Raw genomic sequence first — 19,301 nt, forward strand, 5'->3', positions numbered from 1 at the left:
TGGGACATGAGCAGGAAGCTGGGAAGGAAAACCTGAGAGGTAGAAGCTGGAAAGCAAGGACAGCAGCCGAGTGCTGGAAGTGAGAAGATGAGTCCTGTAAGAAGGATCCCCAAGTTGTCTTCATGCTGGTGCTGCTGTTGGCACACATGCTTAGGATCGTGCAGGACAAAATAACGTTTTTAATGAATCCTGTCATTCATACACCAGGCTGACTACACTAAAAAATCTCTCTAAAATTTCTGCCTTTGCTTAGACCAGGTCAGCTTCTCCATTGGCCTCTGTTAATACAGGGTGTTGATTTGCCTTGCTGCCAGTCAAGTTGATCAAGAGATGAAAGCAGCACTAAGAGATGATGGAGTGTCTAACTGAAGGCACCCTGTGCTGCAGGCAGGCCATGAGAGGACAGGATGTAAGAAACAGAGGATCTGTTCTGGTTATAAACTCTGGATGATGCTGAACAAAGTCTATGTGCTACTCCAGAGGCAGGACCTTGGCAGCCCTTATGCCCCTGCTTAGGCAGCTGGAGGTGCAAGAAACCCCTCTGGTCCAAGCACATCGATGAGTCTGTTCCTTCAGCCAAAGACTTCCAGGCAGCCTTTGCCTCTGTTTTCTTCCCCTGCATGCCTTCCCAGCCCTCCCTGCAGCTCCTCTGTGCCCTCCAGCCCAACTTTGCTGTGGCTGTGGAGCTGTGGTGTGGGCAGCTGTGGGCAGCCAGCACAGCCACTCAGCTGCATCCCTGTGGAGACAGCAGTGCAAGCAGGATGATAGCCTCAGCTGGGATGTGAGGGATTGGCTGCCCTGCTCCAATGGCCTGGGCTTGCTGAGGTGACTTGGCTGCACAAGGTGAAGGCTTGAGGGCCGTCCCATCTGCCTCTTGCCTGTTCCAAGCCCTGCACCCTAGTATGGGATGGGGAGAGCTGCTTTCACAACCTGGAGGTGTTGTCACTCGCTTCCAGACATTTCCTGTTATCTAACCTCAGCCTTATCTTCCCCATTTGCAGCTTCCTCTTGAAGGAGGAGCGGCCCCTTCAAAACTGAGCTGAGTGCCTGGGCTGTGCCCTGCCTCTGAACCATCCCCGCACCACTGCCCCTGCCAGGCAGGTCTGGTGGTGCAGCACGGTAGGTGCCAGAAGTCCGTTCTGCAGCTGAGGGGAGAGGGAAGGTCACCCTGTGGGTCAATGGGGCTGGGGTGCCAAAATGTGTGGGATGATGTGGCCACGTGGAAGGGTGTAATGGTTGCCCTGCCGCCATTGCACCTCCAGCTTCTTGGGGGACTGGAGCTCAGGTCTGGGTTGCCTCTCTCTGTGTTCAGAGCATTTCTTGCTAAACCAGGGGAGCTTTTCTGGTATTCCCCTTGGGGAGGAGCTGTGGTTCGGCAGTGTGTGATTCTGTGAGTGCAGAGCTGGAGGATGCAGACATGGCCCATCCTACCTGGAGAGTGCAGTCCTTGGGACCATGATTCATTGATGAAGACAGATGGGAATTAATAGCATTAAGTGGTGTCCACACCTTATTTAATGCTGGGATGCATGTGTTTCTCCCAGCTCAGATGCAGACATGCTACAGATGGGTTACTGGCTGTAGCAAGATTATGATCTCAATTAGTCATTGATGAGACACCAACGAAGAGTGGGGAAGTTGTGAGATGGAGGAGGGAGCTGGGGAGCTGTGTCCTACCCGAGCACGGCCATATCCTTCAGCTCCTTCTCTTGGCTGTCCCCTGATCCAGGCTGTCAGATGAAGGTCCTCCCGCACCTCCAGCAAGCACTGCAGAGCAGCTGGGGAAGGGGCCAGAGCTCACAGGTGAGTGTGGGGGATGTGGGAGGGCATGAGGACACAGTGCCAGGTAACAGGGTTATCGGGCCCTTCCCAGCACTTCTGCACAGATGTGAGGTGCCAGTTGCAGCATCTTTGGGTCCTGGCCTTGAAAGCTGTTCCTGCAACCATGGCTGAAGCCCACAGCCTCCTTCTCTGAGTGTTTGCAGCTGCCAGAAGGTGCCTTGCACTTACGTTCTGTGCCCAGGCTGGGGCAAGCTGTCTGCTTTGCTGCCTCTTACAGCAATTCCAGTCCTGGTGTCTGGATCAGGCCTTCGAACGTCCCAAACCCCCATACTGTGCCTGCCTGGGCATTCCTGTTCACTGCAGTTAGCAGGGTTGGTCCATCCATCCCTCAGGACAGGTTTTGCCATTAGCAAAGATCTGAGAGGGGACATGGGTGTGCTCTTGGGTACAGGAGGGAATCCTGGTGTGGAGCTGCTGTGTTAGGGCTGCAGCTCCGTGAAACACTCCTGCAGGATCATCGAGGCTGGGAGAGGAGGGCAGCAGCATGCCCTGGCTGGCACGGCTACACACAGTGGGATGGTGGCACTGAGAGCCTGCGGGGCAGGCTGTGGGAGGCCTGGGAAGGAGGTGTGGAGAAACGAGGTAGGAGACCATGCAGTCTCCTGTTGGACGTGGGGCTATGTTGTATGCTGGAAAAGAGTGCTGAATTATTTGTTCACTTTTGGAATAAATCCAAAGAGGGAAAATTAGATTCATGGGACAAGATGGAGGAGCAGGGCTAGGCAGGGGGACGTCCACCCTGTGCTGAGCAAGAAGGGGTTGCTCTAAGCCTCTTTACAAAAGTAGGAACAAAAGCAGCATGTGTGGAGCTGTGTGGCCAAGGTAATGGCAGCGTGAGTGAGTGGCAGTGGAAATGTGTGGCTGTGCTCGGTCCTGCAGCCCTCACCGAGCACTGCGGGCTGTCAGCTAGGTGCTCCCCAGTGCTGGTGCCACTGCTGAGTCACGGCTTCCAGGGGCTTCCTTTAGGACAGAGCAGTGGCTCAGCAGTGACCTGCAGCTCCTGGCAGTCTGGTACAAGAAGCAAGGGCCCTTCTAGTTGCTGCAGAGCCGAGGGAGAGGCTGCCTCCTGGTCAAGCTGGGGTAGGAATGGGGCTGTCCCTTGAGCTGTGACCCTGCAATGCTGCACAGTGTTCCTGTGTTGCGATGGGCTCAGTCTGGAGCTGCTCTGTATGACAAAGGAGGCAGCTTAGAGATGCTTTGGCACCTTTCAGCTGAGGAGCAGGAGTTATTAATTAACTGAATGCGGCATTTGGCCCTCTTGCTCCATTTTTAAATTGTTAGCTTTCTCATCCAAGCCAGAAGATATGCTACAGGGAGCTATAATGGATATACATCCCAGCTTGCCTGCAGTGAAGTAAACTCTTTAGGCTGCAGCTCCAGGCTTCACTGGAGCTTGCCTGATAGATGAGACTGAACTGTGCCAAATATTCCAACATTTGTCAGGCAAAGCTCGTGGCAGTGTCAGCTGCAGGGCTGGGAGCATGGGAAGATCCTAAACGGATCAGGACAACAGTCAGGGGAAGACTGCCACCAGCAAATGCTCATTTAAGTTCGTCTTGGTTCTAACAAAGGCTTCCAGTTCCTGAAGAAGTGTGTCCCAAGGTTTACTGACAGCCAGGGTTCAGCAGACCTGATTCCCCACACATCAGTGGGAATTCTTCATTTCAATCCAGGCTGCTAATCGGGTTTCACTGAGCGGAAAGCAGAGATGGCCTTGATTCCAGTACTAATCCCACGTGTCCTGAAATGGCTGTAGCTTGCAACTCAGGACACTGTAACTCAGCATGTGGGGAACACATGGTTGCATATTTATCCATGCTATTATCAGGCTTAGAGAAAAAACTATGCAGTAATTTTAGTTTTCGTTTGTTCTCATCACAGGTTGCAGACCTGACTGGTAGCAATGTCAGATTCCCCGAGAGATGGTGAGTGGCTTAGGGGGGAAAACCAAAGCTTTTCTGACTTCAATAAGGGACATATTGGAGAATGCAGGAAGCTCTTTCTGTTTCTCCCCCAGAATATGCAGTTGATTGTTAGGTCTGTTTTACAACACTAAGCTTTGAGTTGGAAATACCCTTTTCAGCTTGAAACCAGAAGGTCTGACAAATCTATTCAGAAGAGATACCATCATTACAGGGTGGGGTAGCAAGCTCCATTCCCATCTGCTGATAGAATTATCTCCTCTGTGTGACCCTCCTCTTATCTGTTGCTGACAGCAACACTTCTCATGGCTGTTTCCCCCCACCCTTCAGCCACAGCGAGAGGTTATTTTCAGCTGCAGGATAAGGAGCGATGCTGCCTTTTTTTTTCCCATCAAGGCCAGATCTTCCAGTTAGCAGTCAGCACTGAAGCTGAAGCAGGTCTGAGACAGATTCCTACTCAATCCCTCCATTGCACATTGATATTCTGAGCCAGTGGGGAAGTTTATTTTTTTTACCTGTGCTCTCCTTAGTGCTCAGAGTCTAATTCTTATTCATAAAACATTTTCAGGCAGAGAGAGCTCATCCTGCCTTTATAAAGGCTGATAACAGCTGTGTAAACACTTCGGGGCTTACTAATTTTTTTTTTCTTTTCATTTCCTATAGTAAAACAGTGTGATTTGAAAGGAGAGCAATTCATCCAACCACGTGCCCATTTTAATTGCACTTAAACCAGTACACCTTTTACTAGAATTATCTCAAATCATCTTATTAGCACTGACACAAGTTTTCTAGTATGAAATACACATAATTCTTTTATCCATTGCAATGTACTACTTTTCTCTATGGTAGACACTCACTCTAAATTAGGAGGCAGGACAAAGAGCTGTTCCCTATCTGCATATCCCTGAAGGCTGATGCAGAGGGCAGGAGAATGTAAGACTTGCAAAACCTTTGTATCAACCTTGCCTAGAAACTAATTTTTATCTTTAAGGATGTTGCTGTTTCTTTGCTGTAAAATCCTTTTTCACTCTACTTGCTTTGGTGCACATATAAAGAGCGCATCTTTGACACTATCATTTTTTAATTTGTACTTTAATTTTTGAAAACAAAAATTCCCTTTTCAGTTTATTTCTATGTGTAATATCCATGGATATGTAAAATAGTCCTAGAAGTCAAGAGATGGAAAAGATTCCAAATTGCTTACTGCAGAATGCTGTTAACATACCTCAGCTAAATTTCACTTTCGTGTCTTCAATAGTCAGCTTTCCAAAATATAATTAGAATAACCATTTTTAGATTTTCATTCTGATATCAAAGATAGCTCAGCTTCTTTCTCAGAAACTGATGCTGCAAGTTGTGTGAAATAAAGATGAGGGGAGTGGAAAGGCAGCTAAAAGCACCATGAGTAGAACCAGGCCATGGCTGAGCCCAGCCTGCAGAGCCAGGGAAGGGCATTGGATCTCAGTGTTATGAAGAATGTGTACAGCTCAGTAATCGTGATGAATTTTTGAGTTGCACACATCAGAATTTCAAAGGTGTTTGAATTCTAAACTGTCACCATCCCATCACAGTAATATTTAACAATATTATCCCTTGTGTCTATTTTATTTCATATTCTTCAGGTGCCTTTCTGAATTTAATTCACACTCTTGTTAAAGGAATAGGGCTGCTGGCAGCATCTTCTGGCGTTAGTGCAAAGGAAAAAGGGAGAGAGAAGGTTATGTCCGTGCCTAAAGGAACATGAAGTCTGTCCATGTATGTGGGTGGAAAGCTCTGTTTATTGCAGGAGAGATCTTTCTGTGCAGTGGAAATGAAGCAGAAGGAGATTAGTTCAGCAGTGAAAGATTCAGTTTCACTTCATTCCCAGAGAAGTTCAGTTTCGCTGTGGAGAAGCTTAGTTTTTAACATCAGTTTTCAGCAGCAGCAGCACAGCTTCCTGCTGGCAGGCAGGCTTTGGGACCAAAGTTTGCAGGGACCAAAGTTTGCAGGGATGGAAGGTTGCTCAGGGCTCTTTTTCTCACAAAAGCGGACAACTCTGGCACCCAACCGTGAGCTAATGCTGGCAGCTGACTCTACCACAGGCAGTCAATGGCAAAGCCCTAATCATATGCACAGAGGCAGAGTTGTGCCTTTTTCCAGATAGGCTTGAAGGGTTTCCTCTTCAAATCTTTAGAAAGACCCATTTTAACTATTAGTATACAGTAAGAGGTGAAACATGCATCCTGTTCTCGTCAGTAGGAACTTTGGCATGTGTAAGGCCAGGATTTCATCCCACCTGTGTTCCTTGGGATCTCTCAGACTAGTTACCACAGAAAAAATACATATCTAGAATTAGGCACTGGAAAGCATGTGACCACTTGAGTGCAAAATTAACAGAGACACAAATAAAAGAGATGAAGTACGGGAAGCCCCCAGAAAACTTGTTTAAATTGAGATATGTTAGAAAATCATGGTCTTATCTCTGTCCTAGGCAGAATTGTTCCCTTGCAGTACGTTCTCTGGGTCTTCGTCTAGACACTGTGTGTCTAGAGAGACATTTGTCTTCATGATGTTGTACCCAAATGGCATGTCTGAGTGCTCAGAGGGATATTTTGTTAATATTTCTAGCATCCAAAGTAGATCTGTAGCTAAGGGTGAGTTTAGAGCTCAGCATTATTTCCAGCTCCACAGAGCTTGAGCATTTCCATGAATATAGCATTTTCCTTAGCAAAAGGCAGTGTCTGCCCCCACTCCCCAGAACTGTTGAAATGGGGAAGTATGGGAGGGATGACGATGGTTCACTAAATGGAATAAGCCTCTGAAGTTAACAGCAGCTTCAGCCCTCTTTTCCTTCTCTGTTTGCCCCGGACAGCACCCCATGGAGGTCAGTGACAGCCTGGTGAGAGCTGCAGTGCAGCACTGCGTGTATTTGACAAGCTGAGTTTGACACTCAGTGTGGCAGAGTGTCAGTTTGTCAAATACCCCAAGTGAGGCACTTGCTGAGCAACACGGCAGAGCACCGAGAGGACAGACTCCTCCGCGTCCGTATCCTGCTCCTCTCTGAAAACCTAATGAGGTATTGAACAAACCACCCCACTGTTACTGGATACCACATTGATTTCATGCTGTCAGGTTTTCCTTCCACCCTGATTTCAGAGGTGCCTGTTTAAGTGGTATTCCCAGTGACAAACTGTTACGGGGTGCTGGTAGAGTTTCTCTGCATTTGGTGAACAGAACTGAGCCTTGGCTTCAAGGAAAGGCTCCACAGCTTTGGCTGGTTCTTCCTTGCCACCACTTGCAGCAAGGCTGCTTCTTGTTTTTGCTACGTTCCTGTTTTGTTAAAATAATTCCCTCTAGGTTATCTCACTTGAAGATCTAATAGTCTCTTTGCATTTTTAAGGACTGCCTTGTAGCATATCAGATACAGTTCTTGATCCCTCTTGTTGAGGGAGGGGTGGAGCTGACAGAGCATAAGTGCCCAGCCCAGTTTGACAAACCACTTTGCCCAGAAGCTGAGAGAAAAATCCCAACACTGTTACCCTTTGCTTAGGGACAGCACCACCAGCAAATTTTGCACTCTGTGAATACTGATAAACTTTAATACCTGCTTTGGTTTTTTTTTTTCCTAAATATTTTGAAGAAGCTGGAGTTTGTAAAAAGCTGGGGTCAATTAATGTTTAGTTTGCCCCAAGAAAACTATGTTCTGCTTTCTGAATAAATGCTCTCAGCAGTGCTCATTGTGTGCTTCTGGACAAACACAGTCCTACTCCCTGTGACTCACACTCCCGTGGTCTCTTTCCAGCACCTATGCATGACTCACAGACATCACTGATCAGTATCACTGAGGTCAGCTTCAAAAGAGAACAGCCTATTCTTTCAGGGTTTGTTTTGGTCCTTAATGAAGCAGGCAGATATGTCAGCCCTCAGCCCATTTTGCCCTCGCAGATCTCCAGGTTGCTACAGGCCTGAAGTCTGCAGCACAGCTTGTGAAGAGGTCATTTTAAGCTCTTTGCAGCTGTTTCCTCATGCATTTACAGCTTTTAATTTCAGAAGAGTTTGCCCCTCTGCCTTTTAAAGGAAGAAAGTTATCCCATTCTTATTCTACAAGAAATACCAAACGATGGTGGATTTTCTGTCAGGTCTTCCTCTCTGCTCTCTGTTGAGAGCAGCAGGTTCAGGAGGGCTCTGAGGGCTGGGCACAGCCAGCATTGCAGAAGCCAGCAGGTCACCACAGCTGTACAGAAACGAGGGGAGCATCAAGTCTCATGACAGCATGCTGGGTGCTAGAAATAGTGTACTTTTCTGGAGACCCTGTAGTTTCAGAGCGGAACCTGAGGTTTCCCTTTCTGTGCTGGTGTGGAGCTGGCCTCTATCGCATGAGTCATGTCACTGGGTGAATGACCAGCACAAGGAAGGGAGAAGTTCTCCTGTTTGATGGAGATGCAACACAGCGGAGCCCTCTATGGCTTTCAGAAGGAAAATGTTCTGTTCCCAACAGCTTTTACTACCACACATGCAAAAAAAAACCAAAAACCAAAAAACAAAACAAAACAAAGTGTTGCACAGAGAGAAACAACCGTTGCTGATGACCAAGGCTGTTTTGCTGCTTAGATGAGTACCAGCTGAGGTACCCAAAATTTGTTCCAGCTGTGGTGTTCGCTGCATCTTTCTTAGTTCCTGTTGCTTTCTTTCTCTGCAGCCTCTCCTAGAAATTCAGGGCTCCTGAGGAAACTGCCTGGTGTTCCATAAGAAGATTGATGCTGGGAGGAATTTGGAGAAACCAGTGTTACGTAGTGAGGGAACTTGAAGTCAGGAACTTACAATGGCAGTAAATCTTGCATGAAACATTAGGTTAGCTGTAAACAAATAAGATTGAGACTTGGGATGGAAGAAAAGAGAGCCATGTTCTACATTTTATCTGCTGTGATGACAGTGGGGAAGCTGAGAAGTTTTCAGTTCCTTCACACAACACCGACCTCATACCACACACTTCTGCTCCATGTGCACAGGGTTGCAGCTCCCCATTTTCCTCATTTCTTTTGTCCTGCTTCAGCCACGACTGCTAGCACCAACCTGGTGTCTTCAAGACCAGTTTCTGTGAGGTGCACTCTGCAGTGAACATGTGAACTACAAAGAGCACACGGCCATTTGGGGATGAAGTACCCCAGTGGCAAAGCAGAAGAGCCCCCTCACACATATTTCTAGCAATCCAAACACTTCTCATCCTCAGCCAGGATACAGCCAACCTCCTCTCCAGCAGGCACGAGCATGATGCAGGCCAGGTGGGAGTGCAGCACCAGCACTTGAGCCCAGATTAGTGCTCAACATAGGGCTGAGTCCCACATAGCCCCTGGGGACACAGTCCTGTCAGCTGTTGCCCATAGCTTGGGAGGCTCAGCAGCCTGGTGCTGCAGCACAGCCACTCTGCAGTGCCTGCAACTGTGGTTGTGAAACCCCGCAATAAACTTTTGTCTCTTATCTTGCCCTATAGTCACTGGCGTCCTAAAAAAGCATTATTGTAGTTCAGGGCACTGAAGGTAGAATCAAGGCTCTGGTCTTCTCAGCACTCATGAAAAATCTATCATCAAAACTTGCTCTTGGAGATGCTGGCAAGAGAAGGGAAGATTGAGCTCAGCAGAGGCAACAGCCTTGGAGGTCCAAGAGGGCCCTGAGTTTGTCTGCTTCCCCTGCCTCCCCCACCTGACCCAACTGATTTAAAACCAGCTAGAAACTTTCCCTACAAGTCTGCAGCTTTCCTGTCCCTGCTGGTGTCCAACAGTCAGAAGGGCAGAGCAGCATGGCCACACAGTATCATCACGTAAGATACAAATGATAAACAAAGGGGAAACAAACTAGGCTGTTGGGAAGCAAAGCTTCCTGCAGGACATGAACTCAGCTGAGGGCAGGAACAGCTAAATGCTCAGCCTCACTGCCTTTGTAAAACGGAACATTTCTCCTTTTTTATCCAGGAATGTCCTTTAGATACTGACAGGCTGCTATCAGGTTACCTCAGGGCCTTCTCTTCTCCAGGCTGAACAGCCCCAGCCCACCCTGTCCTCATAGGAGAGGTGTTCCATCCAGGGACCAGTTTTGTGGCCCTCCTCTGGGTACACCCCAGCAGGTCTGTGTTTTGCCTGTACGGAGGGCTCCGCGCTCAGATGCATTACTCCAGGTGAGGCCGCACCAGCACAGAGCAGAGGGGCAGGATTGCTCAACTCTTACCTTGCTGGCCATGCTTCTTTTGATGCAGCTCAGGATACAGTTGGCTTTCTGGGCTGTGAGGCACACTGCTGACTCATGTCCAGTTTTTCATCCACCAGTACCCTCAGGTCTTTTTTGCAGAGCTGTGCTCAATCCTTTCATCCGCCAGCTTGTACTGGTAGTGAGGGTTGCCTCAACTCAGGTGCCAGATCTTGCATTTGGATTTGTTAAACCTTATGAGGTACACCTGGGCTCACTGCTCAAGCCTGTCTACTTCCCTCTGGCTTGATCCTGCAGCTAGTTTTTTGTCCATTGAACAGTCCACTCACTGAAACCATATCTTTCCAGTTTGGAGAGAAGGATTTTGTGGGGAACTGCGTCAAAGGCCAAAAGTTGAACTGTGGCCACGTCTGGTCTGTACCCTTACCTGTCCTGTAGAACTGAACCAGGAGACAGAGCAAAAGCACAAATTTGCAAACAGAAAAATAAAGGTGCTGCATGGTGAAACACCAAGAAAGCCAGAATACATATACCACAGATGCACAGATGCTTTTGAACCATTTCATGTTTGCCCTAGGAAATAAATGACATTGCACTAATTAAGCACTTTTCAAGGCATTTTACAAATGTAAAAGCTCACAGCATCCTTGTTAGATAGACGAGCATGAACATTACAGTTGTAACCCAGACAGATGTAGTCATGTCCCATACAGTGTCAGTCTGTTGTATCCAGGGATATCTCTCACTCAGTCACTATTCCAAATGCCTCATATTTCTTTCTGCAGTGGTTTTGGTTTTTTTTCATCATGGTTCTGGCTTCCACACTGTAAAATAAAGTGCTAGCAATCCCTTCAGTGCCAGGGTTCCTGGTTTGCCAGGAGAAAAACAGAGGTTGCCAGTTAGGAGGGGCTTATCACCTACAGGGTTATTCTCAGTTCCTCTATGTGACGAGCCCCAGTTTGATTGCAAAATTATATTCCTGGGATATCAACCCCCTGCACGGTCCCTTTACTATTCTCTAACAACAACAAAAAGACAACTTAAGAACAAACAAGCTGTACAACCAGTATTTGCTGAACTGTAAAAGCCAGAGGCCATCCATTTTCAGAGCAGACAATTCCTGTCTGCTCCCAGTCTGGGAGGCCCTAACAAGGAAACACACTCGGCAGTGCACCCTCCTGGTGTTATTGGCTAGCAGTGTTGTACCCAGCTACATCTTGACCTGAAGGCAAAAGGCGTTTTCTGTTTCCACTCCTTCTGATTCTTTCTTTCTCACTTTGCTCCTTCAGGCTGCTCAGAAATTATTTGCTACTCAGAAACGTATAGACAGACAGCCACTTGGCTGAAGGTTTCTGCACCAGTGGGCAGGGACTCATTTACCAGATCCTAAGAAAGTTATGCAGAGCCTTGGGTTACAGAAAACAGTAAAACTGGTATGTTTATCAGAGGAGAAGGCAGACAAGAAGAATAGTTTCCCTTGGTAAAGTTCACCACTCAGTATCTGTAGCTCTATCTTCTGCACAGCAGCTCATATGGAAATGCTGGTACCCTACTGGAAGTTTTGTACTTCATATTCTGATTCCATTGCATTCACGAGGGTCTCACTCTCTGCATTTTCACTCAGACATGCACTCTCATAGTTGTTGCCTGTCATGCTCTCATAGTTGTTGCATGTCACGGTAACAGTTTCATAGGATTCTTCAGTCTCAGAATTTTTCTTCTCTTTTCTGCACTTATCATGGACTTCCACACCAGTGTCCATTCTAATGACATCTGCAGTGCTGTTGCTGAAACAAAGAGACATTAATGAGGACTATGTCCCACTGAACGGCTTCTCTCTCACTCTACCTCCTCAGCAGGTCGGGGGAGACCAGTAGAGGCACTTTAATGACAAAAGCAAAAGCCACGTGTGGAAGCTATGGAGATTTATTGGCTACTTCCCATCAGCAGGCAATGCCCAGCCACTGCCTAGGAGTCAGAGCCTCTGTACATGTGATGGTTGCTTCCAAAGACAATTGATATAACTGAAAACACTACTCCCTACTCCACCCACATCCCTTTTATTGCTGAGCTGGGTGTTGTATGTTGTGGAAAATCCTTGTGGTCAGGATAGGTTAGCTGCCCTGGCTGCGTCCCTCCAGAATTGTGGCCCACCTTGACCTGCTGGCCCCCGAGGGTTGGAAAGGAAGCCCTGGTGCTGCACAAGTGCTCAGCAATAGCCAAATTCCTGGGGGGTAACTGACACTATTTTATACACAAATGCAAAGCACAGCAGGATTAGGGCTGTTATGAGGAACGTTAAATCTATTGCAGCCAAATAAAAGAAATCTTTGGATTTTCAGTGAATTAAGAGTCTTTTCTGAACCAAATATCAGTATGATGCCCTCAAAGTCTTCTCAGCATAACAAGTGAAAAAATGTACTTACAGAACAATTTCATAGATGGATTCTGAAAACAAACAAACAAATAAATAACTAAATGAAGAATTGAACATATGCATCAGTACATTTAATGACTAATGTGCCACAGGAATAAAAACAAGGAAAGAAAGCAAGCAAAACTGATAAAGAAATCACAACTGCTTCCAGGTATTTGCACCTTCAGGAGCCACTCTCCCTGGAGGACAGCAGCTGGGGTAGGACCAGGGCAGGGAAGGGGCTGAGGCAGGGTGATGGGGACTGTGGGGATAGGAATGGGGCTGAGGAGAGCACAGTGCCACGCCGTCCCACCCCTACTAGAAAGATGCTATTCTGAATGTCTTTAAGAAAAAAATCAGAAAAAAAAGAAGATCAATAATATTCATTATGAATTAGCATCAAGCAGTTACAGGAAAGTAATTTAAGGAACAACGAGACAAGAAGAAATCTATGGCCACTGATATTATAAACGAAACAATACGTCCTCTGCACGCTCTTATGTGTTCAAGCATTCAGTAAATGTATCTGTTACTTGTAAACCAAAAAGGAAATGCCTTCTTCAGTCTTCCACCACCTGTTCTGGTTTGTGTGTGCTTTGGTCAAATGTCTTCACAATTCACATACCAGAGCTGTCAGACAGCTGTGAGGACAGTACCAGCCTCAGCCCACAAAGCCAAACCAGGGAGGGCATTCAAGCTCCACACAACAGCCTACTCACCACGTTTGGGCTTTCTAGCACAAGCAATCGCGAAAATGACAAGGAAAACCACGGCACCACCCAACACAGCAATCAGGATGACCAGGTACAGGTGTGTCCTCTGGGAACCTAGAGCAACATGGCACAAGACTTTCAAACAGAGAAGCCCTCCCAGGATGCAAAAGCACTTACATGGTGCTGACCATGCACTGGAGGCCCTGCCAGCCCCTGGGCTCTGCACACAGCTGTGTGCTACTCTGCCATGTCCCTGCTATTCCCCAGGTAACAGCATCTTACCCATTTGGCTCTGTGTGGGTGTGTTTGTGACAGCCAGAGCCTCCTGCTGAGTGCTGGGGCTGCAGCTGGGAGCTGGGCAGAAGTGTGCAGTGCATATCATGAGAGAAAAGGCCTTCAGGTGGTGCGCTCACCACTTTTCATTCAAGGATACTGTCCAGTTGTATCTGGAGCACGTTGAAACCTACCACGGTGCTGCAAATCTAGATGAGGTACATAAAGCCAGCTTGAGTTGCACACAGGCCTTTCTGTTACTCCAGCCTTGAGACTCAAAAGCCAGAAAGAGCTACTGTTAAATGCAGCAGGAAGCCTGGATGTTCTGGTTGTGAAACTTATTTTTTCTCTAAAAACACCTGGTTTATTTTAAAATCCCCTATAAAACATCCGGGTCCCTTGAGAACAGCTAGTAATTCAACCTGTAACCAAAATACAGAACATGAACACTTTGGAATGGAAGATACTGAGTGGTCAGTTTGGGTCCCCCAATCTTGTTCCGAGTTACACTGATGTCGCCACTTACTCTGAGTTGTTTCATCCTTTTCTGGATATCCCACAGTGCTCTCAGGAGTCACTGCTGCTATAGGTAGATCTGCAAAACAAACAAGAATGAAAAGCACACAGTGCGATTCCAATCTGTCTTTTCTATGCAGTGGAAATAGATAAGCTATGGAAATAAGCATCCCCTTCCCTCAACTTATAGCTGCTGACGTGGATTTACGTGACCTGCTATGCTGGGGCACAATCAATCCAAATGAAATGACATTGGTGTTAAAGTTTCTGCAAGAGGATCTACTGCAGCTCAGGTCTGAGTTTCCACAACCCCCAGAGCTGAACCGGCAACCATGAGTCCTTCCTCAGAGGAGATATCCTTGGTAATATGCTTTATGTGTCGCCTCTGGGCAGGTTTTGTGCGGGCATGATTGAGTTTGTGTTCCCATGGATGGCTGCCATGAGACTGCTGTAAGGAACTGAAGAGGCAGTACACAGTCTGTGTGGGCTCTTGGGAAGGATTTCAGGCACTGCACCAGCTTGTCACCTTGGTGACTTTTGGTTGACTTAACCGTCCCCCTCAAGAACATGGATATTACTGCTAAGCACTGGGTCAGCTCCAGCCCCCGGCTCCTCGTCCTGACCGCACGCTGCTCCCCGCTGACCGGTGTCTGGGCAGCCTGCCTCCATCGTGACAGGCAGATCTGCAATGGAACAGGGCAGGGAAGCTCACAGTGTGCAGGCACAACGCAGCATTCCCTCAGCTGCTCCTGGCAGCCTGGCATCTTCTCCATAAGCACTGTAGCATCGGGCTGCCAGGCACCACGAGCCGTGCTGAGAGCTCAGCTGTGCTGCCAAGGGCTGGGGACCACCTCCTGGGCCCCACCTGACCTGCTGTGCTCCGAAGTGCACAGGATGCCAGCCCCTGCGGCTCCCCCACCACATGATCCACATTTGGCATTATGCACCTGAACCCTGCACAAAGGGAAATGCTTCCCCCCCCCGTGGCTGCCTCAGTGCAGAGCTGGGACTCACCTCTCACTGTCAGCTCCACAGCATCACTGCGCTGCGCCGTCCCCGTGTTGACCCTGTTCTGTGCCTCGCAGTAGTATGTCCCTGCATCGGAGGGCTGCAGGCTGCTCCACACCAGCTCAGCCTCGCTGCCCACGAGCTGCCCTGTCCTGCCCGGTGCTGCCCGGAACCAGCGGTAGCTGATGGGGGGGGACCCGTGGGCCACGCAGGTCAGGCTGGCGTTGGCTCCCACTGGCACCGCCAGCCCCAGCGCACCAGCCACGATGGTGGGCTTGGTCACAGCCACTGCAAGACAAAGCAGAAGGGCCCAGGTCACGGTGGCCGTGGTGGAGGAAGGTTTCCCCCGTGCTGAAGCAGTTCCCATCCTCACTCTTGGTCCTTTCCCAGGACATCACCCCCCTGCTGGGTTGTGCTCTGTGCAGCTGTGCCTGCACCAGCTGTGTCAGGTATTGCCACTGCCACACCACAGCAGAGCTGCTCTGCTGATTGTTGCCTTTCCCAGTTCTGCCATAAACCCCTTCTAAGGAAAGAATTTTGTTTTGTTTTGTTTTTAAACACACTGGCAATGCTTGGAAAGGGGAGAAGGCACATCTGGCTAGCATGACTCCCATGTGCTACAAGAGCCAGGGACACTGGGTATCTGCACAGAACCAGACCCAGCCCTGGGTGCCAGCTCCACCACCTGGATCCACATCCCACTGGCAATTCCAGACTGGGTGCAGACTCACTTCTACCCCTTCTCAAATCCACAGGACCGAGCTCAAGGCTCTTCCTGTCTTGGTACCTCAACACCCGGCTCAGGTGTGGGTGAACTGCCTCTTCTCTCATTTGTTCTGCAGATTATACAAGAACAGAGCTTTATTGCTGGTTTTACCTTTGATGACTTTAACTGTAGTGGTCACCTCCTTTGTTATCAAGCTGTAGTTTTCAGACCTCCAGACGATTTGGCAGGTGTAGTGTCCACTGTCAGGAATCTGGAGGTCTGTGATTTGGAGTGAGGCATCCCCTGGGTTGTGCTTTGGGACACTGACTCGGTCTCTGAATCGAGACAAGAGGACATGGTCACCAGAATCATCCCTCCGAAAGATGGTGGAGGTGGTAAAGTCTCTCTCCATGCTCCAGGTGAGTGTCTTCTGTGCAAAACCTTCTGAGGGTGTGTAGGTACATGGTAGAGTGGTGGACCCCATCCATTCCCCTTTGATTTGAGCGGCACCAGACAGTTCCAGGAGGGCTGCAGGAAACAGTTAAAGGGAAGAAACAAGAACACAGCATAAGAGGGGAACATACCTTAGGACCAACAGAAGCCATAAGGCAGTAGAAGCCAGCTCCAGCACACTGTAGCATCACAGATGCTGTAGACCACAGCCAACTAAATCTGGGCCTGTCCCCATCTCACTGAGCATAGGGAAGTGAACAGTTACATCAAACTCATGGCTATTCTTATTGCTTCTCTCTGGACATTGGCCAGTTTTCAATTCCTTCTCAGTACTGAGAGGCACAAATCCCATTCCCAGTAACAGCATCGCAGCTGCAGCCTTCACAAGAACTTAAGGAGCATCTCTTATTCCTATTCCCTTGCCACAGCCTTTGCTCCCTACTTCTGCTGCTTGGCTTTCTGCTAACAGTTGGAGGATGACTCCAACAGCAGTGGCCTCTCCCTCCACTGCTGACACTGCTTGCTCTGACAGCACCACTTGCAGCACTGTCCTGTACCCTTTGTATGGGAGGAAGGATGAACAAATCACATTTACTGTGTCACCGCAAAAAGCATGCATGTTAGACTCAGTGTATGCACTCCTTAGCATCATTAGCGTATTTATGAAACTCCCCTGGTGCTCATGGAGGCAGCAGTACAGCTGTGCAGGGAGAAGCCCTCCACTGTGCAGCAGTACATCCTGAGCTATAGGAGGAGCCCTTCAGGCACGGAGAAGGTCTGTGGATCTCTGAGGGGACTGCTGGGGCTGAGCTCTGTGGGAGCTTCTTTCTGACGCACACCAGCAAAACACTCATCTCTGAGACAGTATTTTTAAAAGAAACATTCCCTGCTTGTTATGGTTATTAAACTGAGATGCTTCCAGAAGAATGATGTCAGTCCTCACACTGGGGGAGGTAGAGCTGAAATAGACAGAAACGTTTGGAAACAGCAGACTACTGAGAGAGATTTGTAATGTAAATCATAAAAAAGAGGAGGGAAAAAATAAAAAAAAAATAAAGAAGATTTCTTACTGTCTGGTTCATTTGTAAAAGATTTCAGTGCCTCCTTCCTAGCCTAAACACACCAGTGTTCCTGGAGGCATGGAAGCACAGTGCAGGCAGGTATCTGCCTTTACCCGTCTGAACTGACAGATTTGAAACTGGAACAGCAGACTAAACCCAATCTTTTTGCATCAGCCTTGCAGAACTTCAGCTCTGACCTAGATCTCTTGGTTTGTGTGTGTGTCAACCAAATAAACACCATGCCCAGGGCTCAAGCTGGCACAGGAGAAGAGGGTGTGGACTTTACGATACTTCATTTATTCTCCCACTTTCTGCAGCCGTTTGCCCTTCCTCTGGGAAGGGCCTCACATCAGCAGCACATAACCTGAATTATCTGGACCTGGCTCACCTCTATCTATGCCCCTCTTTCTAATTCCGCCTTTCCCTCTTTCCCCAGAAAGGCACAGGTTGTGTTCCACTGCATTAACTCACAATAAATGACTGAAGTGAAACCTGCAGAGATGCTTTTTGATGAAATTGATTCTATGATACCGTGAAATGTGGAACACACTTCAACCTGTTTTTCTTTGTATCAGGGGCAATACCATTCTAAATCGGGAGCAACATAGCAAAGCACCTTTCTCCTGTTTCCCAAGATCTTCCTCTGCCAATCTCAGCTGCTCCAGGAGCAGCAGATATGCCAGTGTTACAGTGTCACCTTTCCTAATGCACCCAGAGCACGGACATCAGGGGTAACAGGGGAACTGTGTATGCCTGCATATACCCTCACAGTTTCAGCTGAATCTCTTCTTCCCAGGACCACACTAGCTGAACAATGGCGATGCATCATTAAATTGGAATCATAGAATCACCAAGGTTGAAAAAAATCTCCAAGATCATCCAGCCCAACGATCCACCTACCAAATTCTAGAAGAATGTGCATATTCCAGCTTCACAGTTGTGGAAGGTAACACAGCACATCAGATCATGTCCCCTGTGGAGACCCTGAAAGATCCTGCTTTGTTCCCACTGTGGCACACAGGGCTGACCTTCTGCCTCATTCTGCCCTGTTTGCTTCACTCTCAGAGGCAGCTGGGTGTCCCTGATAGGAGCTTTCCCAAAGGAGACTTGTGAACTCTCAGGCTCTACTTTTCAAGCAAGACACTAATGATGTCCCACACTTGACAACTTTTAAAAAGCAGGGCAGCATAACTGAAAAGAATTTTTGTACTCTGTTAGTTCTCTGAGCTTTCTTCTTGTGCAAGGAAGCAATTACTTACCCCTGCAGCCAACAAAAGGCATCACCACCAGCACCAGCCGCAGCACTCCTCCCATTCTCCCAGAACTGTGGGTCCACTCTCCTCCTCCTGCACTTGGTGAGAGACCTCCACGCTTCTTGGACCAGAAGACAAATCAAGAACACTTCCCTTTCTTCTGTTCTGTGTCATCTAGGATCTAGGCTGTGCTGCTGTCCTTTTTCCTTCCTGCTTTTTGAAATATCACGAGTCCATTCACTGAGGTGAAGGATGACCAAAGACTGCAAGGATCTCTCTCTGTCCATGTCACATCCTGCATCCCCACCCTCTTCTCTCACCATTCTCTTGCCTTTTTCTGACTAACAGTCTACTTTTTTTTCCCTTCATGGTTGTGTACATATTTTTTATTTCTTCTTCTTTCAGTTATTCCATGTTTGTGTTCACTTCATAATGAAAGAGCTTTGTGATGGCCACGTAATCACACACTCAGTACAAGGGAAAGCAGACTTGGGAAAACTTGAAAAGCAAAAATTCAGCTACCTCTGACTTGTATGTGATGATATGGCTCATCTTTTCCTCCCATCCACTCAAGGGCTCAAAACTGGGCATCCAGAAATGGAAAAGCACAGTAGCCTTCACACTGGAGGTGTGACTGCACAGACTCACTGAACACCATGCAAGAGCTCAGTGCAGAGATCAACCTGCCAAGGCTCCATTCGTTTCTTTGGTGTCTTCTTTGCTGATGACAGCATACTCTTTCAGCACACACATGCACTCACTTCAGCAGTGCGTTATGAGCAGGTCAGGCTATGTGCTGAGAGAGGAAAAGGAACAGCTCCAGTTCCTTTGCCTAACTGAGCCTTCTAGACCAGAAAAACTTCTACTGCCTTTTTATTTGTTTATTTTTGATTCAACAGAGATGTATTCAAAAATCAACATCCTGCTCTTTATTATGAGAAGAATTTCCCCACAAAAG

At 48.0% G+C, this 19,301-nt stretch overlaps 2 protein-coding genes across 3 annotated transcripts in view; both read right to left on the reverse strand.

The window, feature by feature from the left end:
• Positions 1-19,301, reverse strand: part of LOC136044103 (heat shock factor protein 3) — a 136,402-nt gene that overhangs the window by 98,872 nt on the left and 18,229 nt on the right. The gene's annotated exons all lie outside the window — the stretch shown is intronic.
• Positions 11,082-18,908, reverse strand: VSIG4 (V-set and immunoglobulin domain containing 4). Its single transcript, XM_065729805.1, has 8 exons — positions 18,866-18,908; positions 15,748-16,104; positions 14,877-15,158; positions 14,507-14,545; positions 13,873-13,941; positions 13,080-13,187; positions 12,371-12,392; positions 11,082-11,731 (listed from the first exon to the last, which is right to left on the reverse strand). The coding sequence occupies exons 1-8, from the start codon at positions 18,906-18,908 to the stop codon at positions 11,494-11,496; spliced, it is 1,158 nt and encodes a 385-aa protein (XP_065585877.1). The 3' UTR covers positions 11,082-11,493.

The sequence above is a fragment of the Cyrtonyx montezumae genome, unplaced genomic scaffold, assembly GCF_038088225.1.
Source record: "Cyrtonyx montezumae isolate F1298 unplaced genomic scaffold, pur_monq_1.0 scaffold_11, whole genome shotgun sequence".
Lineage (NCBI taxonomy): Eukaryota > Metazoa > Chordata > Aves > Galliformes > Odontophoridae > Cyrtonyx > Cyrtonyx montezumae.

Coding starts and splice junctions, on each gene's coding strand:
- VSIG4 (XM_065729805.1), bottom strand. CDS start 18,908: ATGGGAGGAAAAGATGAGCCATATCATCACATACAAGTCAGAG. Junction 15,159..15,747: donor TACAGTTAAAGTCATCAAAG/GTAAAACCAGCA, acceptor TTTGTCTTGCAG/TGGCTGTGACCAAGCCCACC. Junction 13,188..13,872: donor AAAGGATGAAACAACTCAGA/GTAAGTGGCGAC, acceptor ATGTTGCTCTAG/GTTCCCAGAGGACACACCTG.